Source organism: Mauremys reevesii, linkage group 1 (assembly GCF_016161935.1).
Source record: "Mauremys reevesii isolate NIE-2019 linkage group 1, ASM1616193v1, whole genome shotgun sequence".
NCBI lineage: Eukaryota > Metazoa > Chordata > Testudines > Geoemydidae > Mauremys > Mauremys reevesii.
Genome location: NC_052623.1, coordinates 64271472 through 64297793, shown reverse-complemented (window position 1 = coordinate 64297793; position 26322 = coordinate 64271472). Strand labels below are relative to the sequence as shown.

Here is a 26322-nt window from a genome sequence, read left to right as displayed (position 1 = left end):
GAATGCTGTATCTAGTCTTAGAAATCTCACACTGGTACCTTCTTTGCGTTTTGTCAAAGTGTTCTTAAAACAAACATGTACTGGTTCATCATCCAAGACTGCTATAACATGAAATATATGGCAGAATGCAGGTAAAACAGAAAAGGAGACATACAACTCTCCCCCAAGGAGTTCAGTCACAAATTTAATCGACACATTATTTTTTTAATGAGCGTCATCAGCATGGAAGCATGTCCTTTGGAATGGTGCCCAAAGCATGAAGGGGCATATGAATGTTTAGCATATCTGGCACATAAATACCTTGCAACACCGGCTACAAAAGTGCCATGCAAACCCCTGTTCTCACTTTCAAGTGACATTGTAAATAAGAAGCAGTCAGCAGTATCTCCCGTAAATGTAAACAGACTTGTTTGTCTTAGCAATTGGCTGAACAAGAAATAGGACTGAGTGGACTTGTAGGTGCTAAAGTTTTACAATGTTTTGGTTTTGAGTACAGTTATGTAACAAAAAAAAATCTACATTTGTAAGATATACTTTCGCGATAAAGAGATTGCACTTCAGTAGTTGTCTGAGGCAAATTGAAAAATACTATTTCTTTTGTTATTCATTTTTACAGTGCAAATATTTGTAATAAAAAATAATAATATAAAGTGAGAACTGTACACTTTGTATTCTGTGTTGTAATAGAAATCAACATATTTGAAAATGTAGAAAAACATCCAAAATATTTAATACATTTCAATTGGTATTTTGTTGTTTAATAGTGCAATTAATCTTTTTAATCACAGTTAATTTTAATCGCATAAGTTAACTGCAATTAATCAACAGCCCTACTAGTAACTAATAATTAAATATTAAATTTAAAGATAGAGTTAACAGCCAATAACAATTGATAGTAGGAATATTTTAATGTAACTAATAGTTCAAAGAAAGAGCTGAAAACTCCACTGCTTGAGACTTTTTGAAAACTAGGTCCTGATCCTACAACTGAGTCTTGCAGAAGGGCTTTTACTCCTGAACAGTCCCATTGGCTTCAGTCAAACTTGTGCTCCCACAAGAGTCTGCTGTGCAGATTCTTTAGACTGGACAATATGTTAAAATAAACTAGCACTGATAATCCTGCCTTGGCAGGGACATGGAAAAGATGTCCTAATAGGTCTTTTCTATCTCTAACTTCTGCAAAATTATGACCTATATGTAAAACTACTTAAATAGATAAAACTATTAAATCTGAACATAATCAATAAGTAAACTAAAGAAAAAGTTCTGAAAACAATTTTTTCATAGTATTTGATATGTATAACTAATATGAAATTTCTTAACATTAATATTATGATATTGTTTTATTAATATAGTGTCACTTATAGTGTATTTGTTATCATAATAATTCCGGTTATCATTTACTATTTCACTAATTGATTAAGAATACTCATAACATTATAATGGTATGGTAAAAAATAAGTAAGAAGGGAAATCTCAGTGAGTGAAGTAAGAAGCTGCGGTTCTTGTTCTCTTGATATTATTAAGTCCATTAGGGGATTAGTTAAAGTTGTTGGTGAAATTTTCCAGCTATGTCTGTACAACACATTTCCAGTCTGGCACCATCCAAAATGTATCTAAATATTTCTGGCTCAATACCAGAGCTCTGCTCCACTGATTTAAAACTATTTAAAAATGATAAACCTTTTATCCGGAGACAATGTTCTGTTGCAATGGCTTTTTTCTATTATAACATATGATTAGTGATGAATGCTATTTAGAATGTATAGATTTATACAGTACCCTGACAAGAATCAAAGTGCTGCACAATAAAGTACATTTAAGGATCACTTCATGCACCACAAAACGCAGCCATTACCTTTGATGGATGTTTATAAAGTGGAGTGACCGTTGATCAGAATCCAGTTTTTCAGTAACTGTAATATGATCACCTTGGAGAACACACTGGTTCTGTGTTTCATCAAATATGAGACCAGTTCACTCCTTAAGAATAAGATGAACCTATTCCCAGGAAGGTGGGGCACTATTCCAGACAATACACAGGGAATTCTATGTGACTGCTCTTCTAGCTGGTGGCCTGGAAAAAAGGCTGCAGCTCCTCTGTGAAGATTTTTGGGCACTGGACCCTATATTCACCATTTAAGTGTCTTCTCACAGGCTTATCATGCTGGTCTCATCTGCATCATCCTACATGAAGCCGGCACAGAGCCCACGTCATGGTGTTTAGGGGATGTGGAAGCCCCATGGATGGTTGCTTCTGCCTGAGCCTCCACTCTCCACAAGCATTGCTATCATGGGGCCTAGATGGTGTAGAGAGCCTTATGTGGGTCCTTCATAATGGGATGGATGTTAGACCAAGTGACCATCATTAGAAATTAAATATGTCAGTTTATAACTGGCTAATAATTTGAAATTATTTGTTGGTAAATTAACAAATCAGCCATTTGGTAATTTAACCAGTGAACGTTAATTTAATTTGCTTCTTCTTGTTCAAGGTGGTATATATTGTTCTTTGGAGCAACACAGTTCATAAGGGATTAAATTGTGGCTCTCAGTCAGCCCCACAGTAGGGTTCTGTGGAGGAATATTGCCCCAGAGAGCCCCTGCAAGCTTCTTGCAGCAAGGACTGCCTCATTGTTATGTGTGTCCAGTGCCTCACACAGTGGGACCCTGATCTTTGATTCAGGACTCTCAGAACTATCACAATAATCAAGTTTTATGTGCAGTAGAACCTTAGTAATTAGTTTTTCACTAATCTGTGTGGCTCATCATAAGCATTCTAAATATAGATGTCTAACACTCACATGTTTACAAAATTACTATAGATCATTCAGTGTTGTTTACTTTGTTCAAAATTAAATTATACTTGTCAGATAAATGTACAAAGTAGAACATTTTGCGATGCAGTAGGGTTGATTTTCTTAAATTATTATTTTTGTGTGTTTACTCAGTATAGGGGAAATTCTCTCTGTAGCATCCAGTTTCAGTCAATCACAGTATTTTCTTGAAAAAGGTGTGAAATGTATGCCTAGTTATAAATGTATCCTCACTTTTCTTTCTTTTGTGTTCTCCAGGCAGGATTCCTGGAAAACACCGACTTGGAGTGATAAGAAGCACAAATGATGAAGACAGTAATATTTTTTCCAGTAGTTATTTCAGTGGTCAAACACAAGTCCAGCCCAAAGATGCACATCTCCTTCTTGACCAAAATTCCAGTGGTCAAACACAAGTCCATCCCAAAGATACTCACGTCCATCTTGATCAAAATCTAAAAAAGGAGTTGACTGTTACTGCTCCTTATTTTTGTACACCTGCTGGCTGCACATTGCAGAAAGATGGTAGATCCTCCGACATGGACGTTCTAGCTCCCCCCGAGGAGAGTGATTCTGTTTATAGGTCTTTACCAGACATTGCTACTGCTGCAAGCACAACTGACAAGGACAGAATTACTCTTTCTGGCTATTATTCAAGCAGTCGAACATCAGTCCAGCTCAAAGTCCAAAATCTTTTTCCTGATCAAATTCTTAAAAAAGGTATTATAACTCCAACTTCTAGTGGTCCCGCCAGCTTCCCATTACACAAACGTCGTAAATCCTTTCGCATGCAGCTTCTTGGTTTACCGAAGGATGAGCCTGCTTATTTTACGTTACCAGAGTTTACCTTTGGAAGCTTAGCTGCAGTGTCCTCTTCTCACCCATCACCTGTGATGGCAACCTTCAGAAAGCCAGTTGTTTCTCACTGTAACTATCAAAAACTCACTGCCCAGTTGACCAGTAAAGTGAGAAAGAGCATACAGACTGAAGTTAACACAACAGTGTTGTCCGATAATGAGTTCCCAGTAATTTCACAAAGAAAGCCTGAGAGACAGAGTATCATAGGTACTGTATTTTACATTGTCAAGTGTTCTAATTCACTTTTGTCTGTGCATGATTTTTACTGAAAGCATTTCCAAAATAGGCCTCCTTTACAGGAAAAAAACTTTGCCATTTGTCCGTTTGTGAGAATTTTACATCATCATTTAAGAACTAGAAAGTGCAAAATTGTAGCTAGTAATAACTAAACTAACTTTATTTTTAAAAACGTTAACAACAGGTAACAATTTGGGGGGAGGGAGAGCTCAATTTAGGGGGAGGGGTTTGAGCATTGGCCTGCTAAACCCAGGGTTGTGAGTTCAATCCTTGAGGGGGCCACTTAGCGATCTGGGGCAAAATCAGTACTTGGTCCTGCTAGTGAAGTCAGGGGGCTGGACTCAATGATCTTTCAGAGTCCCTTCCAGTTCTATGAGATAGGTATATCTCCATATATATATATATATATACTAAGAATATCTTAAAATACTTAATGGTATAAGGAAAGTGTTTAAAGCCCCATTGCTTGAGACTTTGAAAACTGGCCCCTAATCCTGCAACGGGATCCATGAAAGATGGTCCTAACACCTGCACAGAGTCTTTCTAGGCCCAGTTCATTGTAGCCCTGCATCTTGTGCACTCATTTAAATGAGTGTAAAATGCTAATATTCTGGTTTACTATCATTTTGCAATCACTTTGTACTAGTGTAAGGCCCAGATTTTTATAGGTATTTAGGTGTTGCTGAGTTCAGTGTTGCATTGCCTAATTGATATAGGAGCCTTAATCTTATTTTCAGAAGTGATTTAGGCACTGAAGAGCCTAAATCCCATTGCTAGTAAGTAGGATTTTGGCTCTTAAGTGAGAATAAGATTTAGGCTCCAGAGTACAGCAGCATCTAAATACCTTTAAGAATCTAGGCCTAACTGACTACATAAGGTGCAGGACAACAGTGAATTGGCCCCACTGGCTTCCGTAGGACTCTGATGGTATTTCTGGGTAAAGAATGGATTGGGCTTTCTAACCATAGTGGTTTTTGCTTACCTATACAGGGTTAAACAGGTTGACAAATCAAGGCAACAATATGAGGTCATTCCTGCAAAGGCTTGTTGCCATGCAAGTAGTCTTTATTCATGTAAATGGCCCCATTGACTACACATGGGAGAGTAAAGGTTTGCAGGATCAGGCCCCATGTTACCAGAGATCTTGGGTTGTTATGGCTTTCCTCCAAGTCTAAAGCACTCAGCCAAGATCTTTGATTAGGAGATGAGTGTATCCCCCACAATCAACTTCCTTTGCTCCCAGGAGAGACAGTCACAGAGAACCATATTTTTTTTCCAATTTTTGACCTCTAAGTAAATAATGTTTGATAAAATTATGGTGCAGCAGGGCCTGTGCTATAGTTAAGATTGTGTTACAGCATAATTTTTAACCTTTTATATATATATAAAATATGTCCTTGAATAGGCAAAAACAAAAACATAGAATATAAATTTTGAGCACTGTTTGAATTTTTCATGATGGTGTGATGAAAAATGAATTGATAGAGAATAATAATAAAATTACCCTTTCTTATGATTCCTTCTTCCACTGCCTCCCTGGATTGCCTCACTCTCCTTTGCATCCCTTTTGCAAAAACTCTGCAACTCTCTGGGACCTATCTTTTGTCCAGATTGTTGCTCCTCACGTGCTGATTCCTAGAATATCAGTTATACATCGGTATTGTTTATCTATATTTTATACCTCTTCAGCTGTAACAGAAAATGTGTGCCAAACAAACCCACTGAATTTTAATTCAACAATAAATAACATGCTAAGAGATAGGGCTTACTGTGAAATCACTGGTGGCCTAAAACCTAAGCTTATGGCATGCACAATCCCAAGTTTAGCCACTGTGCTATGACCTTTTAGAGCAACTAACCTAGTTTTGGTTGGCCTATCTTTCACCAGTGTCAACTGCACTCCCCACCCAGAGCCAGGGATAGAATCAACTGGTGATTCCCACGCACCAGTTTTATATTAACTACTAAATAGGTGGGTAACTCACTGTGCAAGTGTGTCTAGTCTCCTCTGATGCCTGGTCTAGAAAGGGGTGAGCAATTATTCCAGTAGCTAAATTAGTAGTGATTCACAAAAGGGAAGTAAGCAAGCCTTAACTGTCACTAAATGTAATTTTTGTTTGCTAATGAAAATGTCAGAATCTGACCTGATTCTAGGACTGGTCAGACAGTCCAGTTCTGTTATTTCTCTTTGCTAATTTACAGGCTTGGCCTTTTATTACCTGAAATATTGTAAACATTTTTAATATATTTTTTCTGGAGAAGGGTGATGGGTAGAAAAAACATTGAGTAGGCAATATTCACCCATTATTTTCTTAAAATATATCTTAGAGAGACACTTATTTCAAAGGTTGCATGGAACGTTAAAATGAATACACACTGTAACCAGATAGTTATGTCATTTTTTTGTTAAATTGATTGCACAATCTATCGTTCAGAACTGTCAATATTAATATATATCTCCACCCTCATCTTGAACAAATAGGCACTCAACTCTCACTGTAAATACAACACACCAGCCGACACACGTGCATATTTCAATTCTGTTATTTTTACATTAAAATTGCTTCCAAATTTGGGCCCATCACCAACCAGATAAATCACCCATTTACATAACATTTCCTGAATGTTACATAAAAACATAGTCTGCAGCCACCATTTGCAGTCTTACCCTCTATCTCTTTTACACACCCCAGTACAAAACTATGTATAGGGTTATGTAAAATGGAACATAAAACCACACCAACTCTATATTTAATCATATGAACACAACCATTAATGTGGTTGTGGTGTTGAGGCTGTACATTGGTTGTTCAAAATGGGTGGAGATAAGTGAATTGTGGTTGGTGGAAGGGAGGGAGCTGAGGTTGAGAAAGGGAACTGATGAGTGGAGTGCAGATGGGCTGTTGAATGACATAGATGCATATTTCCATTCTTCTTATGGTTTGCATTGGCTGGAAATACAGTGCATCAATCTTAACTCTAAGATAAGCCTACAGTGCATTTTAGTGGGAATATAGGTATGGGTGTTTTTTTTAAAATGACTGCTAGGAATACTAGTGAAATAGTGTATCAGGAATTTCAGATAGCTGTCCTATGACACATGCAAGCTTCTCTATGATAAGAAATTCAGTTCCCTGGTGGTCATTTACACTGTCCCTTTATGCTGTTCCGGTAATGTAAAGGGGCCTTAAAAGTAAATGCTGACTTGATGGTCCATTTATGCTGCAGAGCTGTGTAAACGGTGCTTTGTGTAAATGAGAAATGGGGTAGTCTGACTAAGTTAATACATTTCTCACATACCTCTTCTACCACCACTCCCAACTTTTTTCAGAAATGGCTTTGGAGGAGAAAATGAGAAAATCTAACTCATCGGAACAGATTTTAGAAGAAGGTGATGAAGGAAAAGGATCTTTTACAGACAATTTAAAGCTGTACACTCATGGACAGAACAAAAAAGTGTCTTCTTCAGGTAGGGGCAAGATATATGCATTACATGTATGAAATAAACTATGTACAGCACTGTAGTGGCAGTTTTGTAATGGCAATAGAAAAGATGAAGAGCAGTCCTACTATCAACTCCCAGTAGTGCATGCCATTGTTAAGGGGAGAATGAAATGGACGTTATAATAATAAATAATAGAAATGTACAATTACAATAAAACCAAGACAGGAAGGAAATTCAGAGCCAAAGCTTTTCACTCTGTTGGGATTTTGCATTGTAAGGTCTTAAACCAGTGATTGAGGAATCCATTTGGGATGTTAACAGTAAGAGTGGTAGAAAGCTTTTGTAACCAAACCTGAAATTCATCCCAAGCTTGTGCCTTGGGTTGAGCTTCCCAGAATTAAAACCCTCAGAATCAATTGCCACTTCTGAAAATGTAGGCTTTAATGGTTTATCTAAACAGAAACAAAATCTTCAGTCTCTTTAACATCATCTGTTGTGGGCTGAAGCTACAGATGGACCTGAACAAAATGCTCCCAAACTTTAGGAAAGTTCTGCTCCAAATCCAAAGTCACTGGTCAGGCCCTTTTATCAATAGCTGAAACCCATTCTGCTGCTCACCCTTCAAAAAAAAAAAGTTGAATAAATTTGAATGCTTTTAAAGGGTCAAATTCTGGAGTCTTTACCCAGACATTGCTAAGATACTGATTTGTATCAGGGAATTTTGCCTGAGTAAGACCTGACAGTGCATGGAAGGATTTGGCTATAAATTTGGGATCTACATAATGAAGCTTTAGTTCTTTATTTCCTAATCTCGATGTTTATTTCCGTATTTGACTACATATATTTTTACTTGCAGAACCTGATCTTACTCTTGATGATGATACTATAAAGGGTATCCAGGGATTCGGGTACCAGAATTTCTTAAGTGAGCACGATGAACAAGAACAACTGATGGCCAGGTCCAGAATGGCAGTTTTATATTGCATAATGCATAGCAGAAATGTACTTAATCTTAAGGTATACCTTTTAAAAATTACAACTGCACCCACTCTCCGTATCGCTATCCTTAATGGTCAACTGCTGCTTTCATTAGAAGCACAATTTCCCTGGGATTAATAACTTGGCTTTCTTAACTTAATCCACCTAGAACCTGGTATTAAAATTCTCAGTATTTGGCCACTTTTTAAAAATTAAAAATGGCAAAAATCATTTAAGATTTGTTTAGTAATTTTAGAGTAGTCTTAAGCTTGGTTGTTCTAGATGCACATTTTTAATTCTCTTGCCCCACCTTGGTCTCCTTCTCTATTATCTGTTTCCTCCCCTTTTTCACCCACACTCTTCTTCCGTTATGTTGTGTGTCTCTCCTCATTTTTCCGATGTACCTCATGATTTATGTGACATCTGCTGGCTCCCAGCACCTCCTGCAGTAGTGGACTGAGTTTGAACACACTGCTGCTTCTTCTCCTCCTGTAGTGCCATCCAATTGCTTCAGCATCGTGCAAGTAGGAGTGGCAAGATCCCGAAGATGGGAAAAGGTGCCCAACCCTCTTTCTAGAAGGCCAGAGACATGACAGTCTAAAGTTTCTAGAACCTTGCCTGGCATCAATTCAGCCCTGTTATGTACTTGCTGTTTTTAATTATTTCTGTTTTCATGTAATGTATGGATCTGTTGAGTCAAAGCATTGACAATTGATCTGTCAGTATAATAATGCTTAATATTTATTCAACTATTTATTATTGCTCCCTGTTTGTATTCAATCTGTAGTATCTGCTAGGTAGGTATGGTTTACTATGTAACTTTCATAGAAATGACTCATGAATTCTAGTTTACAAGGAAATAGTTACTGACATAAATAGATGTAAGGTTGTAGAGAAAAGTATATTAATGTATTGAGATTATAATGTATGATATAATCAAATACCGTATCAAACTATTTATACCAAGGGTGTAGACAAAGGTTGTGCATGCAAATGTAACTTAATTTATTGATTTGAGCCAAATCATAAATTCATATTTTTTTACCATAGCTTTTTGCATGGGGTTCCCTAGCTTTGAAAGAAAGGGCTTTTAAAAAATGAAAAGAAGAAGCTTCACTTTCTAGGACTCTGGACCTCTGAGTTGCAAACATCATGTGTACATCCCAGAACCTATTTAGCTAGACAGCCCCAGAGTACTCATTCCATGCACCTTAGGAAGATCACAGGAAAGAGCCCAGTGTATTTTGTACAAAGAGGGCATAATAAGAGATAAAAGTAGGAACTAGGCCATGCAGAGCATAGAAAGTGGGAACAAATAGCTTAAATTTGATGCAAGAGGGAAGGGAAGATCAATGAAGTGGGAGCTGAGAGGCGAGGCAGACAAAGTTTTGAGTTGCCAATGTGGCCCTCAGCTAGGCAAATATTTTGATGCTCCTTGCATAATGATTTGATACTGTCTCGTAGGATCTTTTTATAAACAAACTAGGGAAATACAACCTAGACGGAGCTGTTATAAGGTAGATGCATAACTGGTTGGAAAACCATTCCCAGAGAGTACGTATTAGTGGATCACAATCAAGCTGGAAGGGAATATCAAGTGGGGACTCACAGGGATTGGTACTGGGTCTGTCTCTGTTCAGCATCTTCATCAGTGATTTAGAAAGTGTCATAAAGAGTATACTTATAAGGTTTGAAGACGATACCAAGCTGGGAGGGGCTGGTTGCAAGTGCATTGGAAGATAGGATTAAAATTCAAAATGATCTAGACAAACTGGAGAAATGGCCTGAAGTAAATAGGGTGAAATTCAATGAGGACAAATGCAAAGTACTCCACTTACGAAGGAACAATCAGTTGTACACACACGAAATGGGAAATGACTGCATAGAAAGGAGAACTGTGGAAAGGGATCTGGGGTTTATAGTCACAAGCTAAATATGAGTCAACAGTATAAAACTTTTGCAAAAAAGCAAACATAATTCTAGGATATATTAGCAGGAGTATTGTAAGCAAGACACGCTGATAAGGCATCAGCTGGAGTATTGTGTCCAGTTCTGGGCACCACATTTCAGGAAAGACGTGGAAAAATTAGAGGAAGTACAGAGGAGAGCAACAAAAATGATTAAAGGTCTAGAAAAATGATCTATGAAGAAAGATTGAAAAAAATGGGGTTTGTTTAGTCTGGAGAACAGAAGGCTGAGAGGGGACATGATAACAGTTTTCAAGTACAAAAAGGGTTACTAAAGGGAGGCGGTAGAAAGATTGTTCTTGTTAACCTCTCAGGATAGGACAAGAAGCAATGGGCTTTAATTGCAGTAAGGAAGATTTAGGTTGGACATTAGGAAAAACTTCCTAACTGTCAGGATAGTTAAACACTGGAATAAATTGCCTAAGGAGGTTGTGGAATCTCCGTCATTGAAGGTTTTTAAGAACAGGTTAGACCAGGGATCAGCAACCTCTGGCATGCGGCTCGCCACAGTAAGCACCTGGAGGGCCGGGTCAGTTTGTTTACCTGCCGCATCGGCAGGTTCATCCGATCACGGCTCCCACTGGCCACGGTTCACTGTCCCAAGCCAATGGGGGTGGCAGAAAGCGGCACAGGTGAGGGATGTGCTGGCCGTGGCTTCCTGCCACCCCCATTGGCCTGGGACTTTGAACTGCAGCCAGTTGGAGCCGCAATCGGCCGAACCTGCCGACGCGGCAGGTAAACAAACTGGCCCAGCCCGCCATCGTACTTACCCTGGTGAGCCGCCTGCCAGAAGTTGCCAACCCCTGGGTTAGACAAACACCTGTCAGGAATAGTCTAGTCCTGCCTTGCATGCAGGAGATCGAACTAGATAACCTAAAGTCCCTACACTTCTATGATTCTATGTATCTATCAATGGAGTCATGTTGCTGATTTGTCTAACTATTTTTTAATGATAAATCTTTTAAATTAAGTCCTGGTGGAGCCTGTTCTTAGCTCGTTTTTTTTTCCTCTTGATAAAAAATGTTGATTTTTATTTAGTTAATATATCTTTTCTACTGCTTATGTCTTCTAGGGCTATTTTCTGACTCTCCTTCCAGACCTTACACCTTTAGTCGACACTTTGGTGTATCTTAACCTGTCATTCAATGACTTACACTTCTTTCCCAGGGAGGTATGTACCAGTTATTTTCCTTATTGTTATTAAGGGTAAAACTGTAAGACAGCCTGAATTTTTATAATTTAATATTAAACTAAACATAAAAAAAAATAACTTTCAAACAACAATGATTTAATAAGAGATGCAAATTGCATAGCTCAGATATTGGAAAAACATCATTCCTTTACTTTTCTGGTTATTTATGGGCTAGTAAGAATCAATGTGAGCCTGGAAAGATTCCAACAAGATTTAGAAATACCTCTGCATCTGTGTCTGAAGATCTCATTCCAATCTTGCTTTATACTAGTGTCACTCAGTTGACTTCAATGGGAAGTTATTCCTAATTTAAATTTATCCTCATTTATACAGCACCAATCTATGGGTTGATATTAATATTACACACAAAAAATACTCTGAAAGAACCTTAATCCAGTTGCAAAGTCAAGCACTCAAAAGTTGGGAAATTCCAGAAATAAAATTGCCTGTGCAATCTTAATTCAACTCCCTTGTGCATATGCTAAGATCCAGTCCTCAATTACATGATCACATACTACTTTTTCCACAGGATCCGTGCCTCGTTCAGTGCACAGGATGGACAGTACTCAACTAATAAGCAGCTAGTCAATATTTTTTTCTCCTCATTGTTCAGTGTGTGGCTGTAGGAGTTACTTACCGCGCATTATTCAAATCCTACTCTGAAGTCAGAAGTATTAAATTTCTCAGGGGCTTTGTATAACACTCAGAACTATAGCATCTGAGTGTTTCACAAACATTGGTGACTTGATTTTCACCACACTTCTGTGAGATGAATGGGTATTTATTATCCCTATTCTGCAGATGGAGAGCTGAGGCACAAAGAGATTAAAGTCACAACTATCCACTAATTTTGGGAGCCCAGTTTGTGATCCTGGAACCTGATTTTACAGATTACTTACCATTATAGAGCACAGTATATGTATGTTTAGGGCCCTGCCAAATTCACGGTCCATTTTGTTCAATTTCATGGTCATAGGATTTTAAAAATTGTAAATTTCATGATTTCAGCTATTTAAATGAGAAATGTCATGGTGTTGTTATTGTAGGGATTACGACCCAAGAAGGAGTTGGGGAGGGGGTCACAAGGTTATTGTAGGAGGGGTTGCGGTACTGCTACCCTTACTTCTGCGCTGCTGCTGGCAGAGGTGCTGCCTTCAGAGCTGAGCAGCTGGAGAGCGGTGGATGCTGGTTGGGACCCCATCTCTGAAGGCAAAGCCGCCTCCAGCAGCAGCATAGAAGTAAGGATGGCATGGTATGGTATTGCCACCTTTACTTCTGCGCTGCTGCCTGCACAGCTGGGCCCTCAGTCAGCAGCCACCACTCTCCAGCTGCCCAGCTCTGAAAGCAGCAGCGCAGAAGTAAGGATGGCATGGTATGGTTTTGCCACCCTTACTTCTGTGCTGCTGCTGGCGGGGAGCTACCTTCAGAAATGGGCGCCTGGCCAACAGCCGTCACTCTCTGGTCACCCAGCTCTGAAGGCAGCACCAAAGTAAGAGTGGTAATACTGTGACCCCCCACCCATAACTCCCTTTTGGGTCAGGACCCCAGTTTGTGAAATGCTAGTCTCTCTCTTCTTTCCCTTCCTCCCCCTCCCCCCGTGAAATCGGTATAGTATAGAGTAAAAGCACACAAAATACCAGATTTCACGGGGGGAGTCCAGATTTCATGGTCTGTGATGCGTTTTTCATGGCCATGAATTTGGTAGGGCCCTATGTATGTTCAAAGCACAGCTTCCATTGACTTCAGTTGCAGCTGTGAGTGCTCAGCATTTCTGCACATAAAGCCCCAAGGTCTCACTCTGGGCACCCATAAAATGAGGAACACACAATTAGTGATGACCTGGGGTTGTGAGTTCAGTCCTTGAGGGGGCCATTTAGGGAAGTGGGGATTGGTCCTGCTTTGAGCAGGGGGTTGGACTAGATGATCTCCTGAGGTCCCCTCCAACCCTAATAATCTGTGATTCTGTGACAAAAGTTTGGTTTAAGTGATTTGCCTAGTATACATAGGAACTCTATGGCAGAGGTAGGAGTAGAATCAAATTCTCCAGGGCAGCATTCAGTTTCCTTAACCACTTCCACTCTACTCTGTGCTGATAAGGCCTCAGCTGGAGTATTGTGTCCAGTTCTGGGTGCCATGTTTCAGGGAAGATGTGGACAAATTGGAGAAAGTCCAGAGAAGAGCAACAAAAATGATTAAAGTTCTAAAAAATATGACCTATGAGGAAAGATTGAAAAATGGGGTTTGTTTAGTCTGGAGAAAAGAAGACTGAGTGGAAGCATGATAACCATTTTCAAGTACATAAAATATGGTTATAAGGAGGAGGGAGAAAAATTGTTCTTGTTAACCTCTCAGGATAGACTTAAATTGCAGAAAAGGAGATTTAGTTTGGACATTAGGAAAAGCTTCCTAACTGTCAGGGTAATTAAGCACTGGAACAAATCCCTTAGAGAGGTTATGGAATCTCCATCATTGGAGGTTTTAAGAACAGGTTGTACAAACACCTGTCAGGAATGGTCTTGTTATTACGTAGTCCTTCCCTGAGTGCAGGGGATTGGATTGGATGACCTCTCGAGGTCCCTTCCCGTCCTACACTGTTATGATTCTATGAGACAATCATTCCTCTTCCTATAGTCCCCTGTCTCATTCACCACACACCTTCCAACTGCCATAAATGAAGCAGGGTGCCCGCAGACAACAGCCTCCTGTACTACACAACCCTGATTCATTCCCAGAGCAAGTTAAGAGGTAGGGGTCCTGAGGGAAAATAGTACGTGATAGTGTAATTAGACTGTATCATAATACATACACATAAAGGCCAAATTAAGGTTGCCCTGGCAACCTTAATTTTGGCATTTCCAAAGTTTGAGTATTTGACTTTGCAAGCCTAATAGTGTTTGCTTATCATAGTTTTTGTGTAATTTCCTAGGTTTTTGAAAAAGCAAACTGAAAAACATTGTACTGAGGCCCACATGAGTCATCAGTAGGGTTGGAATCTTTGGATCCATCACAAAGACCTCTGCCATTTGAACTAACAGAGTAACTGATAGATGATAACATACTACTGCTGTGGAGCAATATTCAAGGGGGCCAGCACACTTTGCCACTGGGTTACACCAATACTTATTCACAGGAAAGGAATGGTGAGACTCTGGAGTATTGGTTTCTATTCCAGACTGGTCTGTCCCTTTCCCCCAAGCGTGATCTGTAGTACCTCATCTCTCCCACTGGTCCTTGCCCCAGTCCTGCCTCTTCCCCACCCCTGGCTTCTCATCTTAGTCTCTTTCTCCTTATCTAGCCACTCCTTCTCAGGCTTTTCATCTAGTCTCAGAATCCTTGTCCAGCAAGCCCTACCTCACCCCTCAGGGCTCCCTGTTCTAGTCTCCTTGCCCAAACATTTCCAGTTCACCCCAGACCTTCATCTAAGCTGTCTCTCTCCCCCAGACTGGCCTTCTGTCTCGTCTCATCATCCACATTCCCCATCCCCACTGTCTCTCACTCCAGTTCCAATTTCTTTCCCCAGGCTCTGTGTCCAATCTCAGTGTTGTTATTCACCCCCTCACACACAGTGGGTTCTTATCTTAGTCTCTTTACCTAGTCAGTCCTGCACTCCCCACAGCTCCTCATGCAATCTCTGTCTCTCCCATCTCCCACCTACTGAGCTTAAACTAAAAAAGGAAGCTTTACAAGAAGTGAAAATTTGGACAGATGACTAGGGAGGAGTATAAAAATATTGCTAGAGCATGCAGGGGTGTAATCAGGAAGGCCAAGGCACAATTGGAATTGCAGCTCGCAAGGGATGTGAAGGGTAACAAGAAGGGTTTCTACAGGTGTGTTAGCAACAAGAAGAAGTTCAGGGAAAGTGTGGGACGCTTACTGAATGGGGGAGGCAACATAGTCAGGGCTGGCTCCAGGCACCAGCTTATCAAGCAGGTGCTTGGGGCTGCAACTCCGGAGCAGGGCGGCACTTTCAGGTATTTGGCGACAATTTGGCGGAGGGTCCCTCACTCCCGCTCACATCGAAGGACCTCCCGCTGAATTGGCGCAGATCGCAATCGCGGCTTCTTTTTTTTTTTTTTTTGGCTGCTTGGGGCGGCAAAACCCCTGGAGCCGGCCCTGAACATAGTGACAGATGATGTGGAAAAAGCTGAAATACTCAATGCTTTTTTTCCCCTCAATCTTCACACACAAGGGCAGCTCCCAGACTGCTGCACTGGGCAACGCAGCATGGGGAGTAGGTGAGCACTTAGTGGTGAAAGAAGAGGTTAAGGACTATTTAGAAAAGCTGGACATGCACAAGTCCATGTGTCCAGATCTAATGCATCTAAGGGTGCTGAGGGAGTTGGCTGATGTGATTGCAGAGCCATTGGCCATTATCTTTGAAAATTCGTGGCGATCAGGGGAGGTCCTGGATGATTGGAAAAAGGCAAATATAGTGTCTATATTTTAAAAAGGGAAAAAAGAGAATGCGGGGAACTACAGGCCAGTCAGCCTCACTTCAGTCCCCGACAAAATCATGGAGCAGGTCCTCAAGGAATCCATTTTGAAACACTTGGAGGAGAGGAAGGTGATCAGGAACAGTCAACATGGATTCACCAAGGGCAAGTCATGCCTGACCAACCTGATTGCCTTCTATGATGAGATAACGGGCTCTGTGAATTTGGGGAAAGCAGTGGATGTGATATATCTTGACTTTAGCAAAGCTTTTGATATGGTCTCCCACAGTATTCTTGCCAGCAAGTTAAAAAAAGTATGGATAGGATGAATGGACTATAGGGTGGATAGAAAGCTGGCTAGATTGTTGGGTTCAACAGGTAGTGATCAACGGCTCACTGTCTAGTTGGCAGCTGGTATCAAGCAGGTTTTGTTGAACATCTTTATTAATGATCTGGATGACGGGATTAATTGCACCCTCAGCATGTTCACGGATGACATTAAGATGCGGGGAGAGGTAGATACGATGGAGGGTAGGGATAGGGTCCAGAGTAAACTCGTCAGATTGGAGGATTGGGCCAAAAGAAATCTGATGAGGTTCAACAAGGACAAGTGCAGAGTTCTGCACTTAGGAAGAAAGAATCCCATGCACCGCTACAGGCTGGGGACTGACTGGCTAAGCAGCAGTTCTGCAGAAAAGGACCTGGGGATTACAGTGGATGAGAAGCTGGATATGAGTCAGCAGTGTGCCCTTGTTGCCAAGAAGGCCAATGGCATATTGGGTTGTATTAGTAGGAGCATTGCCAGCAGATTGAGGGATAGCAGCCTTCAGTTACCTGAAGGGGGGTTCTAAAGAGGATGGAGCTAGGCTGTTCTCAGTGGTGGCAGATGACAGAACAAGGATCAATGGTCTCAAGTTGCAGTGGGGGAGGTCTAGGTTGGAATTAGGAAACACTATTTCACTAGGAGTGTGGTGAAGCACTGGAATGGGTTACCTAGGGAGGTGGTGGAATCTCCATCCTTAGAGGTTTTTAAGGCTCGGCTTGACAAAGCTTTGGCTGAGATGATGTTGGTCCTGCTTTGTGCAAAGGGTTGGACTAGATGACCTCCTGAGGTCTCTTCCAAATCTAATATTCTATGATTCTATGATATGATACTGGTTCCCCATCTCCATTCCCATTGTCCCTTCCTGTCTCCTAGTCTCCTTCCAACCAGTCCTAGTTTCTGTGCCCACCCAGTCCCCGAACTCCCTCCTGGCTCCCAGTCTCTGACTCCTCCATGCTGCATGGGCCAAGGGTGGGCGGGGGGCGGCATTAGCTCACCCGTGTTCTCAATCTCTCAGTTAATGTGCTTGCACCCAGATATGGTATGGGCTGCAGCAGCCCAGAGCTGCCATCACTGGGAAAGTCCTGCTCTGACCTGTCTGTACACATTCAATGCAGACATAAACTTTAGGGAAATTAGCTGCTAAAATCTAAAGAAGTCTGTACTGATCATACGTGAACTGTGATTTTTCAAAAGCTTATAACTTGGTCAAATTTGGGCTGATTTTCATAGGGACAGCAAAAGGCACATCCGTGACACAAAGGCCACCCCTCTGCCACATTTTAAATCCCAAAGTATGGGGATGCTAGAACTTAAAAAAAAAAAATCATATTTTTAACATAGTCAAAATAATGTATTTTTCCCTAGCCTCATTCTTCAAAATGGCTGACTGTTTTGACTGAAATTTTCCAAAAAGATTCAGCCTGTGGCAGACACCCAGCATGGAAAATTTCAGCCAAAACAGTTAGTTTGGCTAAGTTATAAGCAACTGAAAACATGTTTTTGTAATGGGAAGTGTAGGGCAACCTTAATAGTAGACAGTGCTACCAGCCCAACCTATAATACTACAGGAGTGCAAGTGAAATCAGGATCAGGCCCAGAAACCAGATGACATATTTATACGGTACTTTAACTAAAATAACATTACTAATTAGCTACTGCTATACATTAAATACAAGATTCACACAATATTAGGACAGTTTCTTTGTTTCTAGTTCTTACAGTGTCACTTACTAATGTTAGAAATGTAGAAACTCTTACCATAACAGGAATCAGACTGTCTTTGTGGTAACAACTTTTTTTCCATTACCTCTTCCCCCTCTAAGGTATATAATATTAAAAACTTAGAAGTACTGAAGCTCCGAAACAACCCCATCAAAGAGATCCCTGATGATGTCCACAGACTCAAGACACTTAGGATCCTTAACATGTCCTTCAATTTACTATCTGTCCTTCCCACTGGGTAAGGTGTTTACTATTAATTAATAGATTAGATTGCATTATTTCTGTGCTCAAACAAGGATTCAGTTTTTTGTGTGACCTACATTATATTCATTCATTAATTCATTTCCATACTGGCTTTGTAAATTACACCTACAAAAAAGGCTCATATAATATAGTATATATAGTAGGGCTGTCAAGTGATTAAAAAAATTAATCAGGATTAATCGCACTGTTAAACAACAATAGAATACCATTTATTTTAAATATTTTTGGATGTTTACTACATTTTCAAATATATTAATTTCAATTACAACACAGAATACAAAGTGTACAGTGCTCACTTTATATTTATTTTTTATTACAAATATTTGCACTGTAAAAGAAAAATTGTATTTTTCAATTCACCTTATACACGTACTGTAGTGCAACCTCTTTATCATGAAAGTTGAACTCACAAATGTAAAATTATGTACAAAAAAACCTGCATTCAAAAATAAAACAATGTAAAACTTTAGAGCCTACAAGTCCACTCAGTCCTACTTCTTGGTCAGCCAATCAGACAGACAAGCTTGGTTACAAATTACAGGATATAATGCTACCCACTTCTTCTTTACAATGTCACCTGAAAGTGAGAACAAGCGTTCACATGGCACTGTTGTAGTGGCATTGCAAGATATTTACGTGCCAGATGCGCTAAAGAGTCATATGTCCCATCATGCTTCAGCCACCATTTCAGAGGACATGCGTCCATGCTGATGATGGGTTCTGCTCGATAATGATCCAAAGCAGTGCGGACCAATGCATGTTCATTTTCCTCATCTGGTCAGATGCCACCAGCAGAAGGTTGATTTTCCTTTTTTGGTGGTTTGGGTTCTATAGTTTCCTCACACATCCGCCAAGTATCCGCCACACCTCGTCCCTCTCAGATTTTGGACGGCACTTCAGATTCTTAAACCTTGGGTCGAGTGCTGTATCTAGTCTTAGAAATCTCACATTGGTACCTTCTTTGCGTTTTGTCAAATCTGCTGTGAAAGTGTTCTTAAAACGAACATGTGCTGGTCATCATTCGAGACTGCTATAACATGAAATATATGGCAGAATGCGGGTAAAATAGAGCAGGAGGCACTCCCCCAAGGAGTACAGTCACAAATTTAATTGACGCATTATTTTTTTAACGATCATCGTCAACATGAAAGCATGTCCTCTGGAATGGTGGCCAAAGCATGAAGGGGCATACGAATGTTTAGCATATCTGGCATGTAAATACCTTGCAATGCCGGCTACAAAAGTGCCATGTGAACACCTATTCTCACTTTCAGATGACATTGTAAATAAGAATCAGGCAGCAGTATCTCCCGTCAATGTAAACAAACTTGTTCGTCTTAGCAATTGGTAGAATAAGAAGCAGGATTGAGTGGACTTGTAGCCTCTAAAGTTTTACACTGCTTTGTTTTTGAGTGCAGTTATATAACCAAAAAAAATCTGCATTTGTAAATTACACTTTCACAATAAAGAGATTGCACTACAGTACTTGAATGAGGTGAATTAAAAAATTCTATTTCTTCTGTTTATCATTTTTATGGTGCATATATTTGTAATAAAAAATAAAAATATAAAGTGAGCACTGTGTACTTTGTATTCTGTGTTGTAATTGAAATCAATATTGAAAATGTAGAAAAACATCCAAAAATATTTAATAAATTTCAATTGGTATTCTATTGTTATAAGTGCGATTAATCGTGATCAAATTTTTAAATCACAGTTAATATTTTTGAGTTAACCACGATTAATGGACAGCCCTAATATATAGCTACAGATATGCATAAGCAAATATTCATCAACATCAGTAGTAGTACACAGAGGGCCTATCTGTGATCAGAGCCACATTGTACTAGGAGCTGTGTATACACATAGTGTAGGCAGCTCCTATCTGAAAAAGTTGATAATCTAAATAGGTACAACAGGAGGGAGAGGAGAAGTGTTGTTATGCCCAATTTAAAAATGGAGAAGAAAGGCACAGAGAGACGAAGGGACTTGCCCAAGCAGATTGTGTAGAGCCAGGAATTGAACCCAAATCTTAAGTATCCCACTCCACGTACCTTAATCACAGGATCATCCTTCCATCTAATGGTTTAAATTGAAAGTCTGTTTACTAAAAGTGAGCTAAGGTTGATATATACTAGTAGCCAAAAGCCCAGTCTATTGCATGGGTGTAATTTGTAAGTCATTTGTAAAAGCACTGAAAATTATGGAAAACTTAAAAATTGGATAATAACAGACAGAATCCCAGTGGTGATTGAACCATTGGTATTCTAAACCTAAAGAATTCTCAACCCTGCTTGTAGCTGTTTCCATCACTCACACTGACTGAACAAACGTTCTAGGCTTCAGTGTGATGTTTGGGGTTATTGTGTGTGCTGATTGTATTGCCTTGTGGGTGACTGTGTTGATTTGCATGTGGGATGTGTTGTGCAGGGGGAGTTGTGTGGTTAGTGAATGAGTGGGGTGTACTGTGGTGAGGGGCTATGTGTGTTTGGGGTAATTGTGTGTGCTGGTTGTGTTGTTTGGATAGTTGTGTTGATTTGTGCCTAGGAGATTTGTGCCTGGAGATTTGTGTGGATTTGTGCAAGTGGCAAATGAAGGGTGTGGCACTCTGTACCTCAAAATAGCACCCTGGAACCCCTGTATTCACCACTGTGATATGATTATAGTATGTTTTGTACAATGCATGGCTTGTGAGGGATCAGTTAAAAAGTCTTGATCTACTGAACATTAATATCCTGTTGAATTGCATGTTCTATCATTGTATGTGAAGTTATGAAGTATTGCTATATGCTTGTTACTGTAGTATGTGGTAAGTGGGAAACGCCCACAGCGAGCCTTTCAGTGACAACAAAGGAGCAACTAACAGTGGCCAGACAGGCATTGATGGCCCATTAAGGAGGATCTACCCTCTCAAGTGGCCCTCCCAGAGACTCCTCAGAGGGCATATACACAATGGGGTCCACCTAACCCCCATGTCACAGCAAGAATCTTTCTAGCACCTGGAGAGAAAGTATAAACAAGGGTTGATGTCATCACCACTTGGCCTCTCTCCTCCCCCACCTACTCTGAAGGCAACAAGAAATTTGGAAGACAAAGACTTTGAACTGTGGAGATTGGTCCCAGGCTAAGAAGGAAATTCAGCCTGTGTAATAAGAACTGTAAACGGCTGGAACATTTAGGGTATGGCTACACTTACAGATCTGCAGCACTGGTAGTTGCAGCGCTGGTCGTCCAGCTGTGCAGGGCCAGCGCTGGTGTGTGGCCACACTCACAGCTACCACCGCTGCAGTGTGGCCACATTTGCAGCATTTGCAGCGCTGTTGGGAGTGATGAATTATGGGCAGCTATCCCAGCATTCAAGTGGCAGCAACATGCTTTTCAAAAGAGAGGGGTGTGGGGCAGTGTGACAGGGACCGGGGAAGAGAGAGTGGATTTTGGAACTGACACTGTGCAAAATCAGAAAATTTCCCACCCCTTACTGTTAACTGCAAACAGACTGCATCCAACATACTCTCTTTCCCCCCTCTGCCCCCTCCCCCCGTTTCTCTCAAGCAAAGCAAACACTCAACCCCTGTGAATGACTCATTTTCTCGCTGCTGGTCAAGCAAAACACAAACACTCAACCCCTGTGAATCATGCAGGGAGGAGGATCTCATTTGATTGTTCACAGATTGATCACAGCAAACAGGAGCTGATAAGCAGCTCCGGTAGAGCAGCTCCGGTAGCAACGGAGCTCCAGAGGTTCACAACAAAACAAAGAGAGGCTGCATAACAAAACAAAGGGAGTAATTTAGTTAAAAGCATTCTGGGATACACCCTTATACCCTGGAGGCCAATAACAGCGCTGGTGTGTGGCCACACTTGATGACCAGCGCTGCAGCACCAGCGCTGCAATCCTTATTCCCCTTGCTGAGTGAGGTGTACGGCCAGCGCTGCAGCCAGGGAGTTGCAGCGCTGGAAGTGCCCTGCAGGTGTGGCCACTTACTAATTGCAGCGCTGGAAAGCCTCCACCAGCGCTGCAACTCGCAAGTGTAGCCATACCCTTAGAGGGGCAAGAAACTACTTGATTCAAATCTTGCTTAGTCTGTAGAATTTAGGCTCCAATTTTATTTATATTTCTTATATAACCAACTTTGATCTCTATGCCTACCCCTTATAATCACTCAAGATCTAGCCTTCATTAGTTAATAAATCTCTTTTATATTTTATCTAAAACAGTGTGTTTTGGGTTGAAGTGCTTGGGGAAGCTGCTTAGATTACAAAGATTGGTGCATGTTCACTTCCTTTGACGAAGTGGCAAACTAATTAATGAGCTTGCACTGTCTAGGGAGTCTTGAGCAGTGTGAGATGGCACATTACTGGAGTGCAAGGCTTGGGGCTGGGGACATTTGCTGGTGTCTCTTTTTACAGTTCCTGAGTGGCTTAGAGAGCATTCATACAACTCAGCTTGGTGTGTGTCGCTACATATTGATGGGTGAGTGATCATAGCATCTGGAGAGGTTTATTGCTTGTCACTAGCATAGCATTGTGGGAGACAGCCCAGGCTGCAGAATTTAATGGAACTCAGTGGTCTCACAGTCTAGGTTGTACCCCAGGGACATGTCATAGAGGTGCAGCGAGCAGACTGAAATGCACAGCTTGTTGTTCTGCGTGAGATTTGCATGTCATATACTGGTGCTGAGATTTTAGGTGGGTTAGCTGAATACAGTAAAAAAAAGTTACACTTTTGTTATTTTCTGTTTGCTTATTTTGGGAAAGGGAAATAGGAGCAGAAAGGCATAACAATGGATGAGAGTGATGCAGTTGCAAAGTTAGAGCTGTACAGACTGCAGGTAGCAGAAAAAGAGAGAGACTGTGAGCATCAGTTGAGACTTAAAATATCTCCATTGACATGCTTATTGGGAATTATTTTTTCCATGTAGCTCCGCAAGAAGGAATATTATAAGTCCCAGGAATTGCTGAAGGAAAGAGAGAAAGTCTCTTTGATTCCTCTGCAGCAAAGTGGAGCAGCATGCTTCCAGGTGTGGGTGGAGTTGAGACTGTCTCTTGCACTGCAGTTGAAGGCAGCACCTCATAAGGAAGGGATGGGGGTGGAGTGCCTGTCACTGACAGAACTGTTCCAGCTGTTAGCTGCAAGCGCTTTGCAGCTGAACAAAGGCTGGATCCCGCTGTAGTGAGCATAGAGAGAGGTGTCCTAGAGGGAGGCCCAGAGAAGGGAAATAAGGAAAAGATTTCTGTAGGAAATAGTATCAGAGAGGTAGCCGTGTTAGTCTGGTTCTGTAAAAGCAGCAAAGAATCCTGTGGCACCTTATAGACTAACAGACGTTTTGCAGCATGAGCTTTCGTGGGTGAATACCCACTTCTTCAGATGCAAGAGTGGAAATTTCCAGGGGCAGGTAAATATAAGCAAGCAAGAAGCAAGCTAGAGATAACGAGGTTAGGTCAATCAGGGAGGATGAGGCCCTGTTCTAGCAGTTGAGGTTTGAAAACCAAGGGAGGAGAAACTGGTTCTGTAGTTGGCAAGCCATTCACAGTCTTTGTTTAATCCTAAACTGATGGTGTCAAATTTGCAGATGAACTGAAGCTCAGCAGTTTCTCTTTGAAGTCTGGTCCTAAAGTTTTTTTGCTGGAGGATGGCCACCTTAAGATCTGCTATTGTGTGGCCAGGGAGGTTGAAGTGTTCTCCTACAGGTTTTTGTATATTGTGTAACAGGGTCGGTACTCACCCCTGCCGCGCCTCCTGCTGGTCGGTCCCGGAATGTCCCTCGGTCCAGCCCTGAGCGCCTCTCAGGCTGTGACCTGCCTTCTCTCTCTCTGGCCCGGCGTCCCTCCCTGACCCGGTGCCCGCTATCTATAATGGGGTCTCCCCTCTCCCAGGGGGAACCGCACCCCACCACCCCCACTCAGTAGTACTGTCACTCACAGTCTGTCTGGTCCACCCCTGGGGCAGACTGCAGTATCAGCATCAGCCCACTCATCACAGGCAAGGGGGTCTTGACCTGCTGCCTTGTCTCCCCCTGGGCTGCCTCTGCAACCTACAGTACCTATAGGCCCTTTGCTGGGCCGCGGCCTGGGGGGCTTCCCTCCAGCTCCTCAGAGCTCCTCAGCTCCTCAGCCCCCCACTGCTTCAGTCTCAGTCTCTCCTCTCCAGGCTCATCTCTCTCTGCCCCATCTCAGAGAGAGACTCTCTCTCCTCTGCTCTCTCTGCTTTCTCTGCTTCTCCTCAGTTTGGGTGTGGGGGGCGTGGCCCCAGCCCCAGCCATCAGCCCAGCCTGCCCAGCCCTAGCCTGAAGGCTGTCTTCTCAAGCCTTGCCAGGCCTTTTTTTAAGGACCTTCAGGCCACCCCCCCCCCCCACCCCCCCCCCTCAAGAACCTCACGGGCCAGGGGAGGCTGGGTCGCCCAGCTCCCAGCTTCAGCTGGGCGTAGCGTGAAAATCCTCTCCTCCAGGCTCCAGCCGCTCTCCAGCCTCTCCTCCTTCCTCCCCACTTCGGCCCTCGTGTGGGGTTCCCTCTGTGGGGGGGCCTCTCTGCCCCCTCTCTTTCTGGCCTGGGGTCTCCCTTCCCCCTTCTTTCTAGGTCCTTCTTGGACTCGCTGGCATCAGCGGCATTGCCCCTTTTCGCTGCCTCCCAGTGCCTCCCCTTGTGGCCTTTGGCAGGTGTGCCTCTCCCTTGTGGCTGCCCTGTGGCAGTGGCCAGCCCCGCGCCTGTTTCCCTGGCCCCCCCCTCTTTCTTGGGCTGGGAGGCACCTCTCTCTCCTCCAGGCCCTCCTGGGGTGTCCCAGCTCCCCTCCAGCCTTACACTCTTCTCCCCCCACCCCCCCAAGCCCAACAGGCCCTTCGCCCTGCCTCCTGTCTGAAGCCCCACTCTGTTGAAGTCTTTGTCCCAACCCAGTCCTACCTTGTGCTGAGACCTCAGGCAGTCTCCTCGCCTCCCCCTTGGCCTCAGCCCCAGCCCGCTCCCCACTGGCAGCAGCCAGGCCCAGCCGCCCGCCCAGCCGCTGAGCCGCCAAGCAGCCTCCAGTTCACACGTGCTTGCTGCTCCTTTCTCTTCAGTCTCAAAGTCCTTTCTTCCAAGTCTCAAGTCCTCTGGGCAACTGTCCCCTCGATCGTCCACTGTCCTCTGGGCAACTTGTCCCAGTTCTTGGCCTGGGTCTGCCTGCCCAGGGGCATGTTCCCGTCCCCGCCATCAGTTCCTGGTCGGTCCCCCTGTCGGTCCTGTCAGCCCCTCTCCTGCTGGCGCCCTCCCTGACCCCCCTCGCCCCCGGCCCCCCTCTGCCCCCTCGACCCTCTGGACCCCGCGCCCATCCTCCTGCCCCGCCTCTCTCTCCCCACCCCGGTCTCCCGCTCCTTGGGTCCCCACTCCCCCCACCTCCTGGTCTACCTCTCTACAGTCAGTGCGGTCCTAGCCCACTGTCCTTGTAGCCCACCTGCCCAGTCCCCACTGGCCCTCACACTGGGGGGTCAAGCCCTCTGCAAAGCACCTTGACCTGCAGCTGCTTCCTGCCTGCACCCCCTGCTCTCCTGCTGCCTGGCTCCCCTCCTTGCCTGGGCCCCAGCTGCCTCAGCAGGCTGGGGCCCTTCTCTCAGCCCTGCAGAGGCTTCCTCTACTCTGCTTCACTCTTCTCTCTCTGGGGCTGCAGAGGCTCCAGCCTCTGGGCCTCCTGAGAGAGAGGCTCCTGTCCTGGCTCTGGGCTGGCTCTTCTCTGCCAGGCCTTCTGCCTCTCTGCAGCCAGGGGCCTCCTGTTTCCAGCCCAACCCACTTTACTTCATTGCCATTCCTAATATCTGATTTGTGTCCATTTATCCTTTTGGTTATCTCCTCCCTTGGTTTTCACACCTCAACTGCTAGAACAGGGCCCCATCCTGCCTGATTGACCTAACCTCATTATCTCTAGCTTGCTTCTTGCTTGCTTATATTTGCCTGCCCCTGGAAATTTCCACTCTTGCATCCGACGAAGTGGGTATTCACCCACGAAAGCTCATGCTGCAAAACGTCTGTTAGTCTATAAGGTGCCACAGGATTCTTTGCTGCTTCTGTAGGAAATAAGCAACCTTGTAAGCATAATGTGTCAATACACAATGCAAGGTA

General features: G+C 42.8%; 1 protein-coding gene across 6 annotated transcripts in view; it reads left to right on the top strand.

Moving 5' to 3' along the window:
- Positions 1-26322, top strand: part of LRRC63 (leucine rich repeat containing 63) — a 59577-nt gene that overhangs the window by 9560 nt on the left and 23695 nt on the right. For 5 of the 6 annotated variants that reach the window (XR_005583715.1, XM_039484885.1, XM_039484893.1 and 2 more), the window contains exons 3-7: positions 3075-3878; positions 7240-7377; positions 8210-8370; positions 11371-11469; positions 18072-18208. Coding sequence is in view for 5 of the 6 variants with exons in the window: in XM_039484885.1 (XP_039340819.1) it covers positions 3075-3878; positions 7240-7377; positions 8210-8370; positions 11371-11469; positions 18072-18208 (1339 nt within the window). In the remaining variant the exon portion in view is untranslated. The remainder of the gene's footprint in view (positions 1-3074; positions 3879-7239; positions 7378-8209; positions 8371-11370; positions 11470-18071; positions 18209-26322) is intronic. The other variant, XM_039484904.1, reaches the window with a different exon arrangement.